This window comes from Equus caballus, chromosome 1 (genome assembly GCF_041296265.1).
Source record: "Equus caballus isolate H_3958 breed thoroughbred chromosome 1, TB-T2T, whole genome shotgun sequence".
In the NCBI taxonomy this organism is placed as follows: Eukaryota; Metazoa; Chordata; class Mammalia; order Perissodactyla; family Equidae; genus Equus; species Equus caballus.
In genome coordinates, this window is record NC_091684.1 from 4,302,579 (window position 1) to 4,319,336 (window position 16,758).

At 43.8% G+C, this 16,758-nt stretch overlaps 1 protein-coding gene across 2 annotated transcripts in view; it reads left to right on the forward strand.

Moving 5' to 3' along the window:
* Nucleotides 1-13,067, forward strand: part of C1H10orf143 (chromosome 1 C10orf143 homolog) — a 38,705-nt gene extending 25,638 nt beyond the window's left edge. The window contains exon 5 of one of the 2 annotated variants that reach the window (XM_070226634.1): nt 10,875-11,446. In XM_070226634.1, coding sequence (XP_070082735.1) covers nt 10,875-10,904 — 30 coding nt within the window. In that variant the 3' untranslated portion in view covers nt 10,905-11,446. 2 annotated transcript variants of the gene reach the window in all.
* The last annotated feature ends 3,691 nt before the right edge of the window (nt 13,068-16,758 follow it).

Sequence of the window (16,758 nt, forward strand, 5' to 3'; positions counted from 1 at the left end):
CAGCTCAGCTTGCTTGGCGCAGGGATCGGTGGTAGCCAAGTGTAACGTTGAAATCACATCATTCTTTGCAAATTCAAACCCATTAAATGAAACCTAACAGGGCTGCAAAGGTTTCCAAAATAATCATAAGAAGGTACTTGAAAAGTGGGAGCATTAGAATAGATGAGATGTAAAACCATAGGAAGAACAGATTGAGGATGCTCATTGAGGGGGAGGTGCTGTTTCCTCAGTACCACATTTTTCCAGTGGTCTCTGGTCTCCACCACTCTGCAGCTCCTCAGAGCTGGAGTCCTTCAGGGAAGGGGCTAGCCTCAGGTTCTCTTGGGTCGGTGTGATGGTCAGTTGCCTCTCAGCTGTGTCCCCACCTTCATGTCCCCTGCTCCCTGTTGTGGGGACTTTCTAGCTACTGGTGCATGGTGGGAAGGTGGAAAGGAAGCCAGGGCATTTCTCCATCCCCTCCCCGGGGCTATCTCTCAGCGCCTCCCTCCAGGGTCCCAGCTCCTGCAGAGATGTCCCCCTGTGGTCCAAACTCCTGCTGAGTGACGCCTGGCCTCTGTGGTCACGTTCCTCGCTGTCCTCCCAGCCTGAAGGTAGGGCTTCCTGCTGTGCCTCTCCCTCCCCCGTGGGGCTTCTCTTCTCTCCCGTCACTTGTGTAGTCAAATCCCGTGTTAAATTCCCGCTGTTTAAAACACCTAGATTGGTTTCTGTTTTCTGCCTGGACCCTACCTGGGCTAATCAGCTAATGAGTGGACAGATTCTCAGGAGAAAGAGAAAAGGCTTGCTGCTTCAGGCATAGGCCTCGGGGCTCTGAGTGTGGTACCCGCCCTCAGGGCTCAGCGTCTTAGTCCAGCCGCCTCAGTGCCTGGCGTGCTGGCGGAGCCAGTCCCAGCTGTGAGTCCCGCGGGTGATGTTGAGAGCCTGGGGTTAAATTCAAAAGCACAGGCAGGCCCTTGAATGTTGCCCATCACTGTTGTTCCTTTGCTTTCTTTTATCTGGTGTTATTGGGTTTTATTACCCAAACGGGTAGTGAATTGCCACCTAAAAGCCAACATGTAAAACATGAGTTTTTGGTGGTGTAGACTAGTCTCCCAACCCCACTGCACTGACTTTGGATATCAGCCTGTTCATTAGTGTTGAGGGCTAATACTAAGGGAGTAATCTTAATAAGCCTCTACATCATTGACTTTTTCACACTGAGATCTATTCCTCGACAGTAGGGGTGGTGTGGGTGGGGAAGAGAGGCCGCCATGCAGGAGTAGAATAGAGGGCAGGGGGTGTTGGGTCCAAGCCTGTTGTGTGGGTTCAGTTTCCCCTCTGGGGACAGCAGGAGGAGCCCAAGTATGATTCTCAATAGATAGATTCTTTTCTTTGTACTTCTTTTTATCTTCAAATGGGTGACCTTTAAAATATTTGTTTTATTTTACTTGCCCATCTCTATTATTGGTAATTGCATTCCACATCTGTAGCATCTATAACTGCCGCACGGAAGCAGGAGTGGACCCAGAATCCGGTGTAAATGAGATTGCTGCCCTCTCCTGTGCCTGCGGTGACAGCAGCACTGCTGCCTGTGCTTGACACTGTAGGCCCAGGTGTCAAGCCGGGGACAAAGGCCAGGGATGAAAATGTAGTGTTCTGACATAGATTAAGAAAGATCAGTGTGCAGTGCTCCACTCTTTGTGGCCTATTTCAGCAACAGCTAGTTCTTGTCAGACCTTTATTCTTATGTCCTGAGAGAAGAAAACACAATCATGGAGGGATCAACGGGAGTTTCATTGATCATTCTGGAGGAATCAAATTGTGCTCTGCATTTTTCCCCTCAGTTTGAAAAGGATCCTAGAGTTCCTTGGTCTAAGCCTGTCAATTTACAGATAAGCAAAATGAGGTCCACAGGGGTGAAGTGATGGGTCTGCTGTGCACCGTGGGAGGTAGGGAGGCTGGGCTCCAGGTCTCACCAGCACCCTCTCCTCTTCTGCTCTTCTTGGCTGGTCTCTGAGTTTACAGCCAGTGTGCCAGCATCCCCACACTGGTGGTATAGTGACTTGCTCCAACGCCCTCTGAGAAGCATGGCGGTGAGATTGTGGGTCTTTGTGGTCGTCATTTCCAGGCACAATGAGAGCGTCTTGGCTAAGAAACAGGGCTGAGTTATTCAAACTGTGGAATAACAAGCCAGCTGGGAGAAGAGTTTGGCTGTCAGTATAGCCAAATGTAAATCCCCAAATAGATGAGTTTGAATACACTCACTGACAAAATCTTCAGATTTAGCTTCTGACTGTAAATGTTTTCTCTGGAATATGGATACCGAAAAATAGTTTTATTTAAAAAATTTAGCGGTGTTATTTAGATCATTTCCAGCCTCTGAAGGAAGAAAGTCTTCAGATGATTAGAAGAACGAAACAAAAACTTCTTTCTCTAGGAATAAAATATGTTAAACTATGAGGAAATGGTGAAATGGATTAAAAGAAAAGTTGGCACTTTAAGAAAAATGCAATTTAGGCTTCCTCCATGCAGGTTGGACTAAGCTAATGCAAATGTGTCTCCCTCCTGCTATAGATAAAAATGTTAAATACATAGGTAATCATATGATAAGAGAAGAGAGAAAAGAAAAGCAGAGCAGAAGATACAAACACATCTCTTGTGGCTGTTCATGGGTCCTGCTGGCCTTTGTTGGGTTTGGTCCTGGATTGGGCCAGGGGCTGGGGGCTGGAATTCTAATGTCCAGTGATAGATGTGACTTTGGCCAGTGGAAGAGTGGGAGCTAGAATTTGGACCCTTGCATAAAGTTCTGAGCCTTGAAGATCTGCCTCTACCTTAAAGGACGATTAGAAATTAAAATACCAGGCCGTGCATGGGTGTGGGCTCCAAGTTTATTCTATCTCAGTGATACAAGAACCAAAAGCCCAGGCATTAACATAAAAATAGTTGCAGACTATTGAAATCCATAAGGTCTTGGGTAGTAGCAAATGCAGAGTCATCCTGTAGGCATGCTTCCATCCAGAATGCACAGGATTTAGAGATAAAGCAACCCACACTGAGGAAGAGATCACAATAGAACAATGTAAACTACATAAACAAATCTACTATGGCGGGGGCAGGGGGGGAGTCAGGAACTATAACATACAGAATATAGACCTCTAAGAATCTGAAATAATCAAACTGAAGTTCATTTTAAAGGTAAGTGTTTGGGGCTGGCCCTGTGGCCGAGTGGTTAAGTTTGCACTCTCTGCTGCAGGCGGCCCAGTGTTTCGTTGGTTCGAATCCTGGGCGCGGACATGGCACTGCTCATCGAGCCACGCTGAGGCAGCATCCCACGTGCCACAACTAGAAGGACCCACAATGAAGAATATACAACTATGTACTGGGGGACTCGAGGGAGAAAAAGGGAAAAAAATTAAAAAAAAAAAAAAGTTTAAAAAATAAATAAATAAATAAGTTAAAAAAAATAAAGGTAAGTATTTTATTTTTTTTAAATGATTAAAGAAGAAATAGAGCCATAATGAAAGAAGAGGACAGAATGAAAAAAGAATGGGAAGGTTAAAAAAAAGCTTCTGAAGTGAATGATATGGTCATTGAAGTTAAAGAAAAAGATCATTAGGTTAGACACAGTTAAAGACAGAATTAGTGAGTTAGAAGATAGATCTGGGAAAATCATGCAAAACACAGAAATAGAGACAAAGAAATGGAACGTATGATTCAGTGTCATAGAGGAAAGAATGGAAAGTCCAGTAGGAAATCCAGAAGGAAGGAATTTAGAATGGGAGAGGAAAAAATAATGAAAAGATAAGATTTGAAAATAATAATTGCTTGGATAATAGCTAAGATTTTCCCAGAATTGGAGAAAAGCATACATAGCCAAACAATTTTGAAGCAGAACAAGGTGAGGGAGATCACCTCTCAGATGTCAGGATATATTACAAAGCCGTAATAATTAAGACTATGTGTTGTTGACCCAGGGATGGACACATAAATCAATGACTAAAGTTGAGGACTTTAAACTTGCATATATAGCAGCTTGATATGTTACAGAGAAGGTCTTACGAGTCACTTGGGAACAGCAAGGTACTCTATAAATTGTGCTGGGACAACTGGCCATCCATATATGAGGAAAAATAAGATTGGGTCTCTACCTCACACAGAAATCAATCCTGGGAGTTAGGGGGAAGGTTGAAGAACCTAAATGTGCAAAAACAAAAACTTTAAAACTTTCAGTAGAAAATATAGGAGAATATATTTATGAAGTCAGGCATATAAAATGTAATCAACCCACAGGGAAATGGTTAGTCTGACTAGGTACATAAGACATGCTAAATATCAAAATTCCTGCATCATTGTTTAAGAAGACACTATAAAGCAGGGAAGACGTTTGCAACATACAAAATAGAAAGTAGCAGATAAATGGGCAAAGTATATGAATTGGCAATTCAGAGAAGAGGAAACCCAACTGGTCAATAAATCTAAGGGGATGTTCAACCTCACTAGTAATTAAGGGCATGCAAATTAAAGCATCAAGTTAGCAAAAAATAAAAATGCCTGATGATAGTGTGGGTGAGGATGTGGAGTTGAAGGATCTGTCCGTTTTATTGGAGGTAGTATAAATTGGCACAATGACTTGGAGAGCAAATATCTGATAATGGTGATGGTATTTCCAATGACCTAGAAGTTTCAGCCCTAGGTATGTACCCTAAAACAGGCCCCAGGAAATGTGTACAAAATAATTATTGTAGCATTGTTTGCTTAGCAAAAAGCCAGAAACAACCTATGCCTCCATTAATGGGAGGGTGGATGACTGAATTGGGGTATATTTATTCAATGAGATATACACAGCAGTGAAAATGGATGAACTAAAAAATAAGAAAATTACAGAAGGATATGTATAGAACAATACTATTTAGATCCAACTTTAGACTGTGAAACATTGATACATGTTAACTGAAAGAAGAAAAGGATTCCTGGAATGATAAACATCAAGTTCAGGATAATGAGATTATTTCTATTGAGGGAATGAGGGCTCAGGATACAGAGAGCATTTCACTTATATCTGTAATGTTTTATGTGTTAAGCTGTGTGATGGTTCCTGAGTGTTTGGTATATTGTTGTCTGTACTTTTTGTATGCCTGAAGAATCGTGAGTCTTGGGCATGACGTATCTGCACATCCGTGGCGGTGCAACTGAAGAACATTAAAGACTAGGAGAAATATCTGTAGAGCTGCTAAAGAGATGGCTGATTAGCCATGAAGGAACAATAATTTGACTGACTACAGACCTCTCATTAGTAACAGTAGACACTAGAAGACCTTGGAATAACATCCTCAAAATACTAAGGGGTCTGTGTCTGTGTGGACGTGTGGCCTGGCTGTAGTAGGCATAGAGCTGGGATGGCCAATGCAATGGGAATTTCTTCCACCTCTCCCCACAGGAAGTTCAGTTACTAAATTTGACTTCAGAAGAGAGAACATAAACTAATGACAATGGAAGAAATAACAATGGGAAAGTTATCAGAAAGCTACCATCCCAGGAGGTTTTACAGGTTCAAAAAATCCTACGTGAAGGAATACATGGATGACTTAACATTAGAAAAACTACTCCATAGTCTGATCAACAGAGAAAAAACAGGGTAATCTTTTTTCTTTTAAAGATTGGCACCCAAGCTAACGACTGTTGCCAATCTTCTTTTTTTTCCCCCTGCTTTTTCTCCCCAAATCCCCCCAGTACATAGTTGTATATTCTTTTTTAGTTGTGGGTCCTTCTAGTTGTGGCATGTGGGACGCCACCTCAGTGTGGCGTGATGAGTGGTACCATGTACACGCCCAGGATCCGAACCAGCAAAACCCTGGGCCACCAAAGTGGAGCTCGAGAACTTAACCACTCGGCTGCGGGGCCGGCCCCAACAAAGGGTAATCTTAATAGATGCTGAAGCAGTGTGCACTTAGCTCCAAATCCCATTCATGAGGAGAACTCAGCAAACCAGAAAAGAAAGATTTATCCCGATAAGGGTCAAGGAGCATCATACTTAGTGGAAACATTTACACTGATAAGAAAAAGAGAAAAATTTGCTTGCTGTCACCATTTCTGCTTAGTGTACCATGATTCCTAGCTAACACAATAAAACAACTGAAAAGGAAACATGGGTATAAGTACTGGAAAGAAAAACTAGATTATTTCTAGATGATATAATTATCTACATAACAAATCCAAGAAATGTACAGATAAACAAATTATCAAGGTTGTTGAATATAACATGAACATGCAAAAACACACTTATTCACTGGTAATAACTAGAAAAAAACCCATTCACATTATTTCTTCATGTGGCTTGAGTTACTATCTGGTGTCCTTTAGATTCAACCTGAAGGACTCCCTTTAGTATTTCTTGTAGGGTAGGTCTACTAGCAATGGATTTTCTCTTTTTGTTTATCTGGGGATGTCTCAATTGCTCCCTGATTTTTGAAGGATAGTTTTGTTGAATATAGAATTCTTGATTGACAGTCTGTCTTTTTTTTTTTTTTCAAGATTGGCACCTGAGCTAACAACTGTTGCCAATCTTCTTTTTTTTTGTTTTCTTCCCAAATCCCCCCAGTAATAGTTGTATATTTTAGTTGTGGGTCCTTCTAGTTGTATATGGGATGCTGCCTCAGTGTGGCCTGACAAGTGGTACCATGTCTGTGCCAGGATCCAAACCAGCAAAACCCTGGGCCGCCGCAGCAGAGTGCACGAACTTAAGCACTCAGCCACGGGGCCAGCCCCAGCAGTCTTTCTTTGAGCACTTTGGATGTGTTATCCCACTGCCTTCTGACTTCCGTGTTTCTGATGAGAAATCAGCTGTTAACCTCATTGAGGATCCCTTGTACGTGATATGTCGCTTTTCTCTGCTTTCAAGAATCTTTGGTTTTTGATACTTTTATTATGACGTGTCTAGGTGTGAATCTCTTTGGGTTTATCCTAGTTGTAGTTCATTGAGCTTCTTGGATGTGTAGATTTATATTTTTCATCAAATTTGGGAAATTTTTGACCATTGTTTCTTCAAATGTTCTTCCTACCCCTTTTTCTCTCTCCTCTCCCTCTGAGACTCCTATGATGTGTATGTTGGTACACTTAATAGTGTTCTGCAGGTCTCTGAGGCTCTGTTCATTTTTCTTCGTGTTTTTTTTCTTTCTGTTCCTCAAACTGGATAATCTCAATTGACTTCTAGTTCACTGGTTCTTTCTTCTGCCTGCTAAAATCTGCTGTTGAACCCTTAGGGTGAATTTTTCATTGCAGTTATTATACTTTTCAACTTTAGAATCTCTGTATAGTTCTTTGTTATAGGTTTTATCTCTTTGTTGACGTTCTGTTTGGTGGGAGTACTTTCCTTTGGTTCCTAATCATGGTTTCCTTTAGTTCCTTGGATAGCAAACAGATGAAGAAGTGTGGGCTTCCTCATCTATTTGCCCCTCCAGATCCACTTTCCACTCTTCTCTACATTCTGCCCCGGAGGTCGACCTGCATGGTCACACCTGGGCCCTCTGGCTTCCCTCTGGGTTTGGATTCCAGGGCGGTTTGGGGAGGCAGCAGGAGACTTGGCTGTGTCCTGCAGTAAACATTGCTGTTCTCTCCAGGAGCCAGCAATACACAATGCACTCTCCCCCTAGGCTCTGGTAACTGCCTCCCCGCCTTGTCCCGCTCCTGCACTGTCCTTTGCAGCTCCCCTCTAAAGCTTTGTGACTTTCTCTTCATGAATTACCCTTTGTGAATTTTCCTGTTTGCTCATACCATCTGTTTCCTGTGGGGACTCTGATTGATGCGGAAGGATGCACACCTGCTGTAGAGTGTGGTCATCTCCAAGGAGGAGGGAAGATGAAGTAAGTGTGTCATTTTGTGAAATCTGCATGGGGTGTACATAGGTGTTTGTCATAAAGATATGTCATTATACAAAGACTCATGCCAGCTAAATAAGGATGATTGTTGTAGAAGTGTAGGCTTTTATTGTAGGCCTTTGAAGAATTCTGTTGAAAAGTGGCAGTAAAGACAAATATGCTGTTAAGGAGAGAAGGAAAATGACTCCTCAGGCAAGTGGTAGTGGGAGGAATTGTGGAAATTACTGAACCACAGAGAGTTGCTGTTATAAGTCACCCAGTGCTCAGGGGGAGAGAGCTGGCCACAAAGCCGAGGCTCTGCGCGTTAATAAAAAGTGGTTTTAGCACAAGGGAAATAGAAGGTGGCCACAGTGTACACCCAGTGTGCATGGGTTGAAGTGTAACTAGGTTTATAGTAGACGGAGGTGTTGGTCTGCGTGTTAATGTGGTCCCCAGATGGAGTGATGTCACACACTCATAGAGTAAGAGGTGTCCCTGTTGGCCTTGTTGTACCTGCCAGCCCCCCACACAGGTGAGGGAGAGCCCAGGCAGGAAGATTTTAATAAAATGGGGAGTTTGGAAAGGGTTCATGAATTGTGGCAAGCATTCCGTGAGGGAATGATCACAGTGAGAGAGATGAGAGGAGCGTAAGGCTGTGCACACAGATGTGACCCAGGGGGACCGTGGAGGAAGGTGCTCAGCAGTGGAAGCAGCTGGAAGCAGTGGGACCTGAGTCCCTTTTGATCCCAACATTAGAAACAAATAAAAACGCTCCTCAGAAAACGTCTTCCTCTTGCTTGGTGGGAAAATACTGGAATTGTGTTTTATCGAAAGTAATGTATTATTTCCCACTGTTGCTTACCAGGTAACTTTTCAAGCCTAATTAGACAGCCAGCAAGGCGTTTTAATTGTCAGCAATAAGAGCTATATTCAGGGCACAACTAACCTTCCCCTCCTTCTTAACTTCATCAGATCAGAGACTCAGCGCCTGGACATCCCCTGTCGGGCATCTCATAGTGAGGTTTTGCGACCTCACTGTACCATTCCTTGTCTAGGTCAGGGATAGGCCACGCTCCTCTTTGGGTGTCACTGTGGCTCCCTGCTTTGAGAGGAACACTGACAAACTGGACAGTGTCGAGAAGAGTGAATAAGATGAAGGGTTTAAATGAGCAACTTCTCCAAGTTCTTTTGTGTTTAAGATTCTAGCTCTCAGTCCATGTTGACATGGCTCTGTCTGTCTAATTGTCCCCAAGTCTTACTTGTTCTGCCTCCAACATGTCTTCAGGTATATCCTGTCCAACAGGGAGGTGGGAATGGGGGTGGGAGTGAGACATCTCTGTGAACTGTTTTAAAAAAATCATTTTGTTTTTTGAGTTACATGGTGGTGCTGGTGTTGACAACGATGATGATGAAGAAGATGATGATGAAATTAATTAAAAAGCATTGCCTGTGCCCCCACCCCCCAGTCCCACTGTCTCCCCTGAGAGAGGCCCCGTCTTCTCTGGGGTTTTACCTCCTCACCCTGTCCACTCCACTCCCTCTCCCACAGCACCTGAGTCCATCTGACCTCATCTCTACAACTCCCCATGCCCAGAGCAACACTTCCTCACCTGGGGTCCTGCTGCTGAGGGTCTCAGGACAAGTTTCCTGGCCAAGGACGTCGGGGAAATGCTACGTCCTTTGCCGCGCTCTTTGGAGATTTGATGTGCATCATGCTCTTAAAGACCCTGAGACTCACAGTAAAGAAACTTGTTGAATTTGGCTCAGTCTAGTGTTTCTAAAATGTCCTGAAAAGGAATGCCTGTTACACGTGTACTTCCAAGACTATTTTGGGAAACAAATCACAGGCCCGTTGAATAAACTAAGCACCTATATTCATGGTATTCAGGGCCCTTCGTAGCCTGGGCATAGCCTGATCTTTCAGACAGATCTCCTGTCCCTGCCTGTGTGCACCATCATCACAGACAGTTCTCCAGTTCTGGAATGTTCTGAGCTCTGCCTGTTCTCACCATGTGGGATGCCGTCTCCCACCCTGTGAGACTGTGCTCCTGCTCCTGGTCCACTCAAGGTACCTCTCCTTGTGTGAAGCCTTCCTCTTCCCTCAGCAGCCACCATAGCCTCTCCTTATGATCACCTGGATCAACCATCCATGTGAAACAGGTGCTCATGAACTTGCTGCCACTTTCCCTGCTCTCTGTAAGGCCTGAGTCTCTCCTCTTGGTCCCGTGGCTCAGGGCAGCACCTGCATTCCAGGAAACAGGGACACCATCATGGACCTGACTGCTTTGCTCCTCCCACCACTTGGCCCACCCCACCTTTCCTAGCCTCAGCGGGCCCAGGGAGCCCCCTGCTTTCGCAGTGCAGTCTTGGAGAGCAGGGCTGCCCTACCAGCCACTGCTGGTGGGCCACAGAGTCACGCTGCTCTGCACCGGCGTAGTGGCCAAGACAGACACAGGTTTCTCTAGGTGCTGGACGACCCCTCGTTTCACGGTGGCAGAGCGTCTGGCCTCCTGTCCGCCCCCAGCCATCTGGTTCTCTGAGTTATCTCTGCTGGTGAAGTGAGGAGATGCAAGGCCTGTTCCAGTAGATGGCAAGGGTGGAGGCCCTGGTGGGGGTTGTATGACCCTGGGTTCCCTCCACACCCCGGCTCCCTGAGAGGAGCCCACTCTACTGCTTTTGTGTTGAATCCTGATTCAGTGTTTAAACAACATCATTTAAAAAAATTCTCTTTCATGAATATATAAATGATATTTTCATTCTTTTTTTCCTTCATAGGCGAGAAGAGAAATAAGATTTATTGAGAACATTCTATGTAACAGGCACTGTAGGAAGTGCTTTAAATACCACAATTTTAATATTTTACATATATTTATATCTCTATATATATTGTGTGAAAATGTATTTACTTCAGAAATAAGACATTATTTACAAGTGTTAGCCCAGTCATTTTAAATGCAGTGCTTTGTGCTAATGAATGTACAGCCAAGGCGTATGAATTTGGCTGAGGTAAGTTCATTCCCACAATGTGCTGTTTTGTCATTTTAGGGACATTTTAACCATACTGAGAATCGTTAGAAGATACGAGTTGGGAAAGGAAGATTCCGATTCTGGTTTTGAACCTGGCCTGTGACAGCGAATATCGGTCTCATGGATGGATGTGGGCACCACCTGTTCAAACAGCAGCCCGCCGTCCCCTCAGTCAGGTACCCGGCCATCCGCGCTGAGCCGGAGGGGCCCTCGCCGCGCGGGAGCCGGCACACCCTCAGTGCTCGCCGCTCCTGCCTTCAGACGGATCTCGCTCTAGAAGGAGATCAGCTGCATTATTTACAAGTTGAAAAGACTCAGTGTCGAGCTTCCTGTGAGGTTGAGGACCCCGTGGCCTCTGGAACCGTGTCCAGACACAGCCCTGCTTTTACACTGTTCAGTTGTTCCGTGGAGCATCCAGGGCTGCTTCTCTACTCTCTTTAATTAAAAGACTTATTTTTATATTTAAAATGCTTATAATCTTAAACTGAATTTTACTAAATGCTGGTATCCTATCTGTTCTGTGTAATTCTCCAGCTGAAGTTATCAGACATGGGACCCCTTTTATATTAAAATGGAGATTTCTCATTTTCTCTTGGGTTTCCAGTGTCTCGTCTGACTGGCGACTGGTGTCATTTCCCTTGGTCTCAAGGCTTCCTGAGATGTCCTGTGCACAGGATAGACAAGGTCCCAGTGAAGCCTCTGGGTTGCTCTCAGGCTCTTTACCCTTCAAACCAGAGGCAGGCCGAAGCGCCTGTGCTCTGTGTTCACTGTGTCGTCCACGTGGCCATGTTCTCTCCCTCAGCGTTGGCACTCTGCAGAGCCCAGGCCTTAAGCAATCACGGTATGTGGTTGTGGAGGGCATTTCATGTTGGAAAGGTGGAGGGACGGGACAGAACACAGGTGTGGCAAGGACACAAGTACAGTACCCTTAGTGCTCTGGGTTATCCCGAATCCAGGACACGCTGCCGTGTTGCGGGAAACACAGCTGAGTCCTGCCCCGGCGTCTTTGGGGGTCACTAAACACTTAACCCCGAGAAAGATCACAGAACTGGGACTAGAGGAGGAAACGCCAGTCCTGTGGGAACAGCCAAGGCTGACAGAGGGAGAGAAGCGATTGAGATTTGTGGCCTTAAAATGTATGCTTTTAAAGAGCTTTAGTTTACTCCTCTCTTTTCAAAATGAGATGCACGTCTTAAGTTTTATGGAAAAAATGAAAATTCTTAGATTGACAACATTTTCTTTTTGTGTGTCGGCTCTTCCTTCTCCCCCAGATTCATGGGGAGAGGAGATGTCCACACGTTTGCAGCTAGGTATTTGGTAATTGAAGCAGCATGCAAATCGCTGTAGCTATTTACGAGTCGAAAGCGGTTTTTTAGAGAATATGCACTAGGCATCCTGCCTGCTGGGAAACACCCCTGCCTTAGAGTCGGACAGACTTGGGTTCAGCTCCCATCTCCCCCACAGTGTCTAGCCGTGCGACCTTGACCAGTCCTTAGTGTCTGTGAGCCTCACTCTCCCCATCTGTGAGATGGGGTGATGACCACGGGGCTTATTGTTGGCATGAAACACAGGAGCAGACACAAAGGGCTTGGTGACTACACAGTGTGCCCTCCCTTGCCCTCATCGCACAGCCCCTCAAAAACCAAAGCAGGCATTCTTTTCTGGAAAAGCAAAAGGACACAAAAGTTTACAACTGTGAAAATGACAGAAGGAGAAGTGAAGTCAGCCAGAATTTGGGGAACCAGCAGTTTATCATGAATTCCTGCAACATGGACAGGCTTGTCGCAGGGCACCTGGGTGCTGTGGCCTCAGTATTGCCTCCACATTTTCAGTCAGTTTAGTGCAGCTCATAAAGTAGAATGCACTGAGGTTCTATGCTTCCGGAACCATCTTCGTGCACACTCAGAGCCCATCCTAGCCCATCTGCCTGCCCCAGCAGAGACCCTCGGTGCAGCACAAGCCTGGCAGCCCATCCTCCGGCCCACCCCACCCTTTGGCCTCCCCTGGCTCCACAATCGTCCCTAGTCACTAGGATGGCCTCCACTCCCTGCCCAACCCTCCTCCTTTTGGGCCCTGCAGCCTGATACATGCGAGGGAAATGAACATTTTGGTTAAACTTTTTTGTTTTAATTGACTTTTTTATGATGATAAACATAATACCTGTTTATTGTAAAAAAGTGTGGAAAATAGAGAAAGGAAAATAAAAACCGCTACCCCAGATTGCCACCATCGACCTGCTGGTACATTGCTCTCCAGGGGTGGGCTTCTCTTTTATTTCTAACTAAATGTTATATGGTGAACATTCTCCCTAGGGAAACGTTGTTTTGAAAGGTGGCAGGATATTCCACGTTGGAACAGGGCATCGTTGTGACAACTCTGACACCAAGTGTGCCTGTTTTGTTTGAAAAGTCTGTTTTAAAGTCTGTGAGAAGTGTGGCGAGCCTCTGTCTGTGCACAGTGAAGCCCAGGCCCAGATGTTGGGGTGACCAGCAGGAGGTGCCACCGCTCATCCTGCTGGTGTTACCTGGAAGGGTGCGGCCGGGGTTTGGCCTCCTCACGTGAGAACATCTCTCCCTCCCTGCCAGATCAATTTGTCAGCACCACAGGTCCTGACGCAGATTAGCTAACAGGCAAATCCGCATACATTTCACCAAACGGTTTTGACACACCCATGACGAGCATGAAATGTGATTATCCCTTTAAAGAGCTTCATCTTTGTTTTCTTGTCAGAAGAGGAGAAAAAGACATTTTCTTACACCCTGAGGAAGCAGATTAGGCATTTATATGTGTATATTTCCATTAGATAAATTTTCAATTTATTCTTTCATGATCTGTCATTGTTTTCTGTGTAGGGACTAAAATATCAACACATACCTTTTATCATTTCACAAAATAAGTTTATAGTGATTTCTAAACCAACAAATTATAAAGGTCTCGTTTCAGAACATTCAGAAGCATGGTAAATGGTTAACAGAGATATTAACATCATTTGCAATGTTTTGCCTCCTTTTAAAATATAGTTTATTTCCAGATTTTTTTAACACATTTATAAGTTATACTTCAAATCCATACTTTGAAAGACAAATTTTAAAATCATAGATAAGTAAAAATGAAATGTAAATTTAAGTCATCCATAATCCCATTATTCAAAGGTAACTAATGTTAACATTTTGATGTGTATCCTTATAAAACATTTTCTCAGTGAATATATACACCCATAAACATATACTTTTATTTATTTATTTTTTTAAAGAAGATTGGCCCTGAGCTAACATCTGTGCCCATCTTCCTCTACTTTATATGTGGAACGCCTGCCACCACATGGCTCGGTCCATGCCTGGGATCTGAACTGCAAACGCTGGGCTGCTAAAGCAGAGTATGCGAACTTAACTGCTACTCCACCAGGCCAGACCCGAACGTATACTTTTAATGTTGACATCTTGTACATTTTTTCATGTCAGAAAATGTAAATTAGATTGTCGTTTTCAATGGCTGCATAGTATTCCACTGAATGGAAACGCTGCAGTGCATTTGTCCTGTCTCTTCATAATGTGCATTTGTTACTTTTATTCATTCTTTCATTTATCTACTTTCTATTCAAAAGTTGCTGGATAAACATTCTTACACATACATTTTTAGTAAGTTTTCCAATTACATTCATAAGAAAATGTCCTAGAAGTTGTATTGCTGGGTCAGAATTTTCTGCCCTTTGGGAAGAGCCAATGTCCCTTCCCTTTTCCCAACACCGGGTGGAGCCAGCGCTGGGTAGAGCCAATTCTTTTTTGTTTTTTTTTAACTTGGAGCATTTTGAACACACGCATAGTGGGCAGGACGAACAGCACAAGGAACGCTTTAATCCTCGTCCAGCTCCAGCAGCCGTCAGCCCGTGGCCAGTCCTGCCCACCCTCCCCACTCACTCCCCCTCCCTGTGCTCTGGAAACAGCCCAGATGTAATACTAGTTCATCGATAATTATTTCAGTGTGTCCCTCCCAAAGAGGCATTTAAAAAGCACAATCACATTACGGTTATCACTCCTCAAACCCAATTTACAATAATTCCTTATGTTACGAAATCTCCAGTCTTTGACCAGACTTCTGCATGCTCCATCAATTTCATAAATGATTGTGTTTGCGTCGTTCTATTTTTTACCACTTGTTTGAGTTGGGAGCAGCTAAGGTCCACACAGACCTGCCTGCTTGACGTTCCTGCGTCTCTTTTGATCCAGGGCTTCCCTTCCTTCTCTTGTCCCCCTTGCAGTGGATTTTCAAGAAGCTGGTTTGCTCGTAGAGTTTGTGTTGAGATTTTGCAAATGCCGTCTCTCGTGTTACCTCCTCCTCTCACCTCTGCACTCCCTGTAAGTTGGTAATTGACCCAGACGCTTGATCAGCTTCGATTTTGATTGTTTGGCAAAAGTTCTTTTTTGATCCCTGCCAGTCAGATCTTTGCTACTGACTTGGTTGTTTTGATTTGCGTGTCCTGCGATTTGGATCACGTTTCCGACACATTTACTGTTTGTGTGCACATCTTTTGTGAACTTCCCATCTTTACCTATTTTTCTTTTGGGGCGTATGTGTCTTCATTATTTATTTTTAAGATTTGTTGTATATTAAGGCTATTAAGTCTGTTTTTCTCTCATACGTTATAAATATTTTTCCAGTTTATGATTTTTCACTTTCTTTTCAATGATGTTTATGATATCCTTCACTACACAGGAGTTTTTAACTGTCATGTCTGTTGGCCTCTTTTTTGCTGGTTTCTAGCCTTAGAATCATTCAAGAAAGACCTTCCTTCCCCAAGATTATGTACATTATATGAATTGATATGTAAATTGTGCATCTGCGTTTTTGCATGAGTCTGATTTCATTTTTAACATTTAAAACTTTGCTCTAGCTACAAAGTTTTGAGGCATAAAGGGCAATATATATAACTTTGTTTTCTCCCCAAATATTAACCAGTTATTCTCACCACATCTTTCTGCACAGATTGTAAATTCCAGCTCTACCATCTATGGGAGTGATTCGGTGCTTTCTTTTCTGTTCTTTGATTTGTCTTTCTCATCTGTTGGCTAGAACACTGTGTGTATGTGGTGTCTGTATGTGTGTGGGTTGTTTATTAAAGTGCAATGTGCAGAAATGTGAAAAAAATGTGTCCAGGCCCAGTGCACCTGCCTGTGTGGAGGGCTGCTTCTCCGTTTCCCCCGTGTATCAGAACATTCCTGACTCTTCTCACTCCTTCCTCCAGACCAACTCTAGGATCATTTTGTCAAATTCCCCAAAAATAAAAACCACATAAAATATTGATTGGATTTGTGCTGAATTTACTGATTAATTGCAGGATAATTGACAGCTTTACAGTATTGAGACTTGTCACCCAGAGAAACAGTACATTTTATATGATAAACACTTTTTATGTGTGTATCTGAGGGTTTCCTTTTTTGTGTGTGTGAGGAAGATGGGTCCTGAGCTAACGTCTGTTCCAAATCTTCCTCTATTATATGTGAGATGCTGCCACAGCATGGCTTGATGAGCCATGCTAGGTCTGCGCCCAGGATCTGAACCTGTGAACCCTGGCTGCCAAAGCAGAGCACACAAACTTAACCACTATGCCACCTGGCTGACCGCAAGGGTTTTTTTTTCTTCTTTGTTTTTGCTTTGTTAGTGTAGGTCTTGCACTTTAAGCTCAATCCTAGGTAATCTTTTTTCTGTTACGTTTCTGATTATTAACTGTCATACCAGATCATTTCCTGAAAATTTGCTGTTTAAAACTCAATAGTGCATTTTTTCCCAAAATGCAAAGGAAAGGAAGCTGCTCTTTACTGAGCCACTCTGTATGTCAGACACTCTACTGAATTATCATATTAAACCCTCAGAAGCCTTTTGAGAGAAGAATTCTCCTCACTGT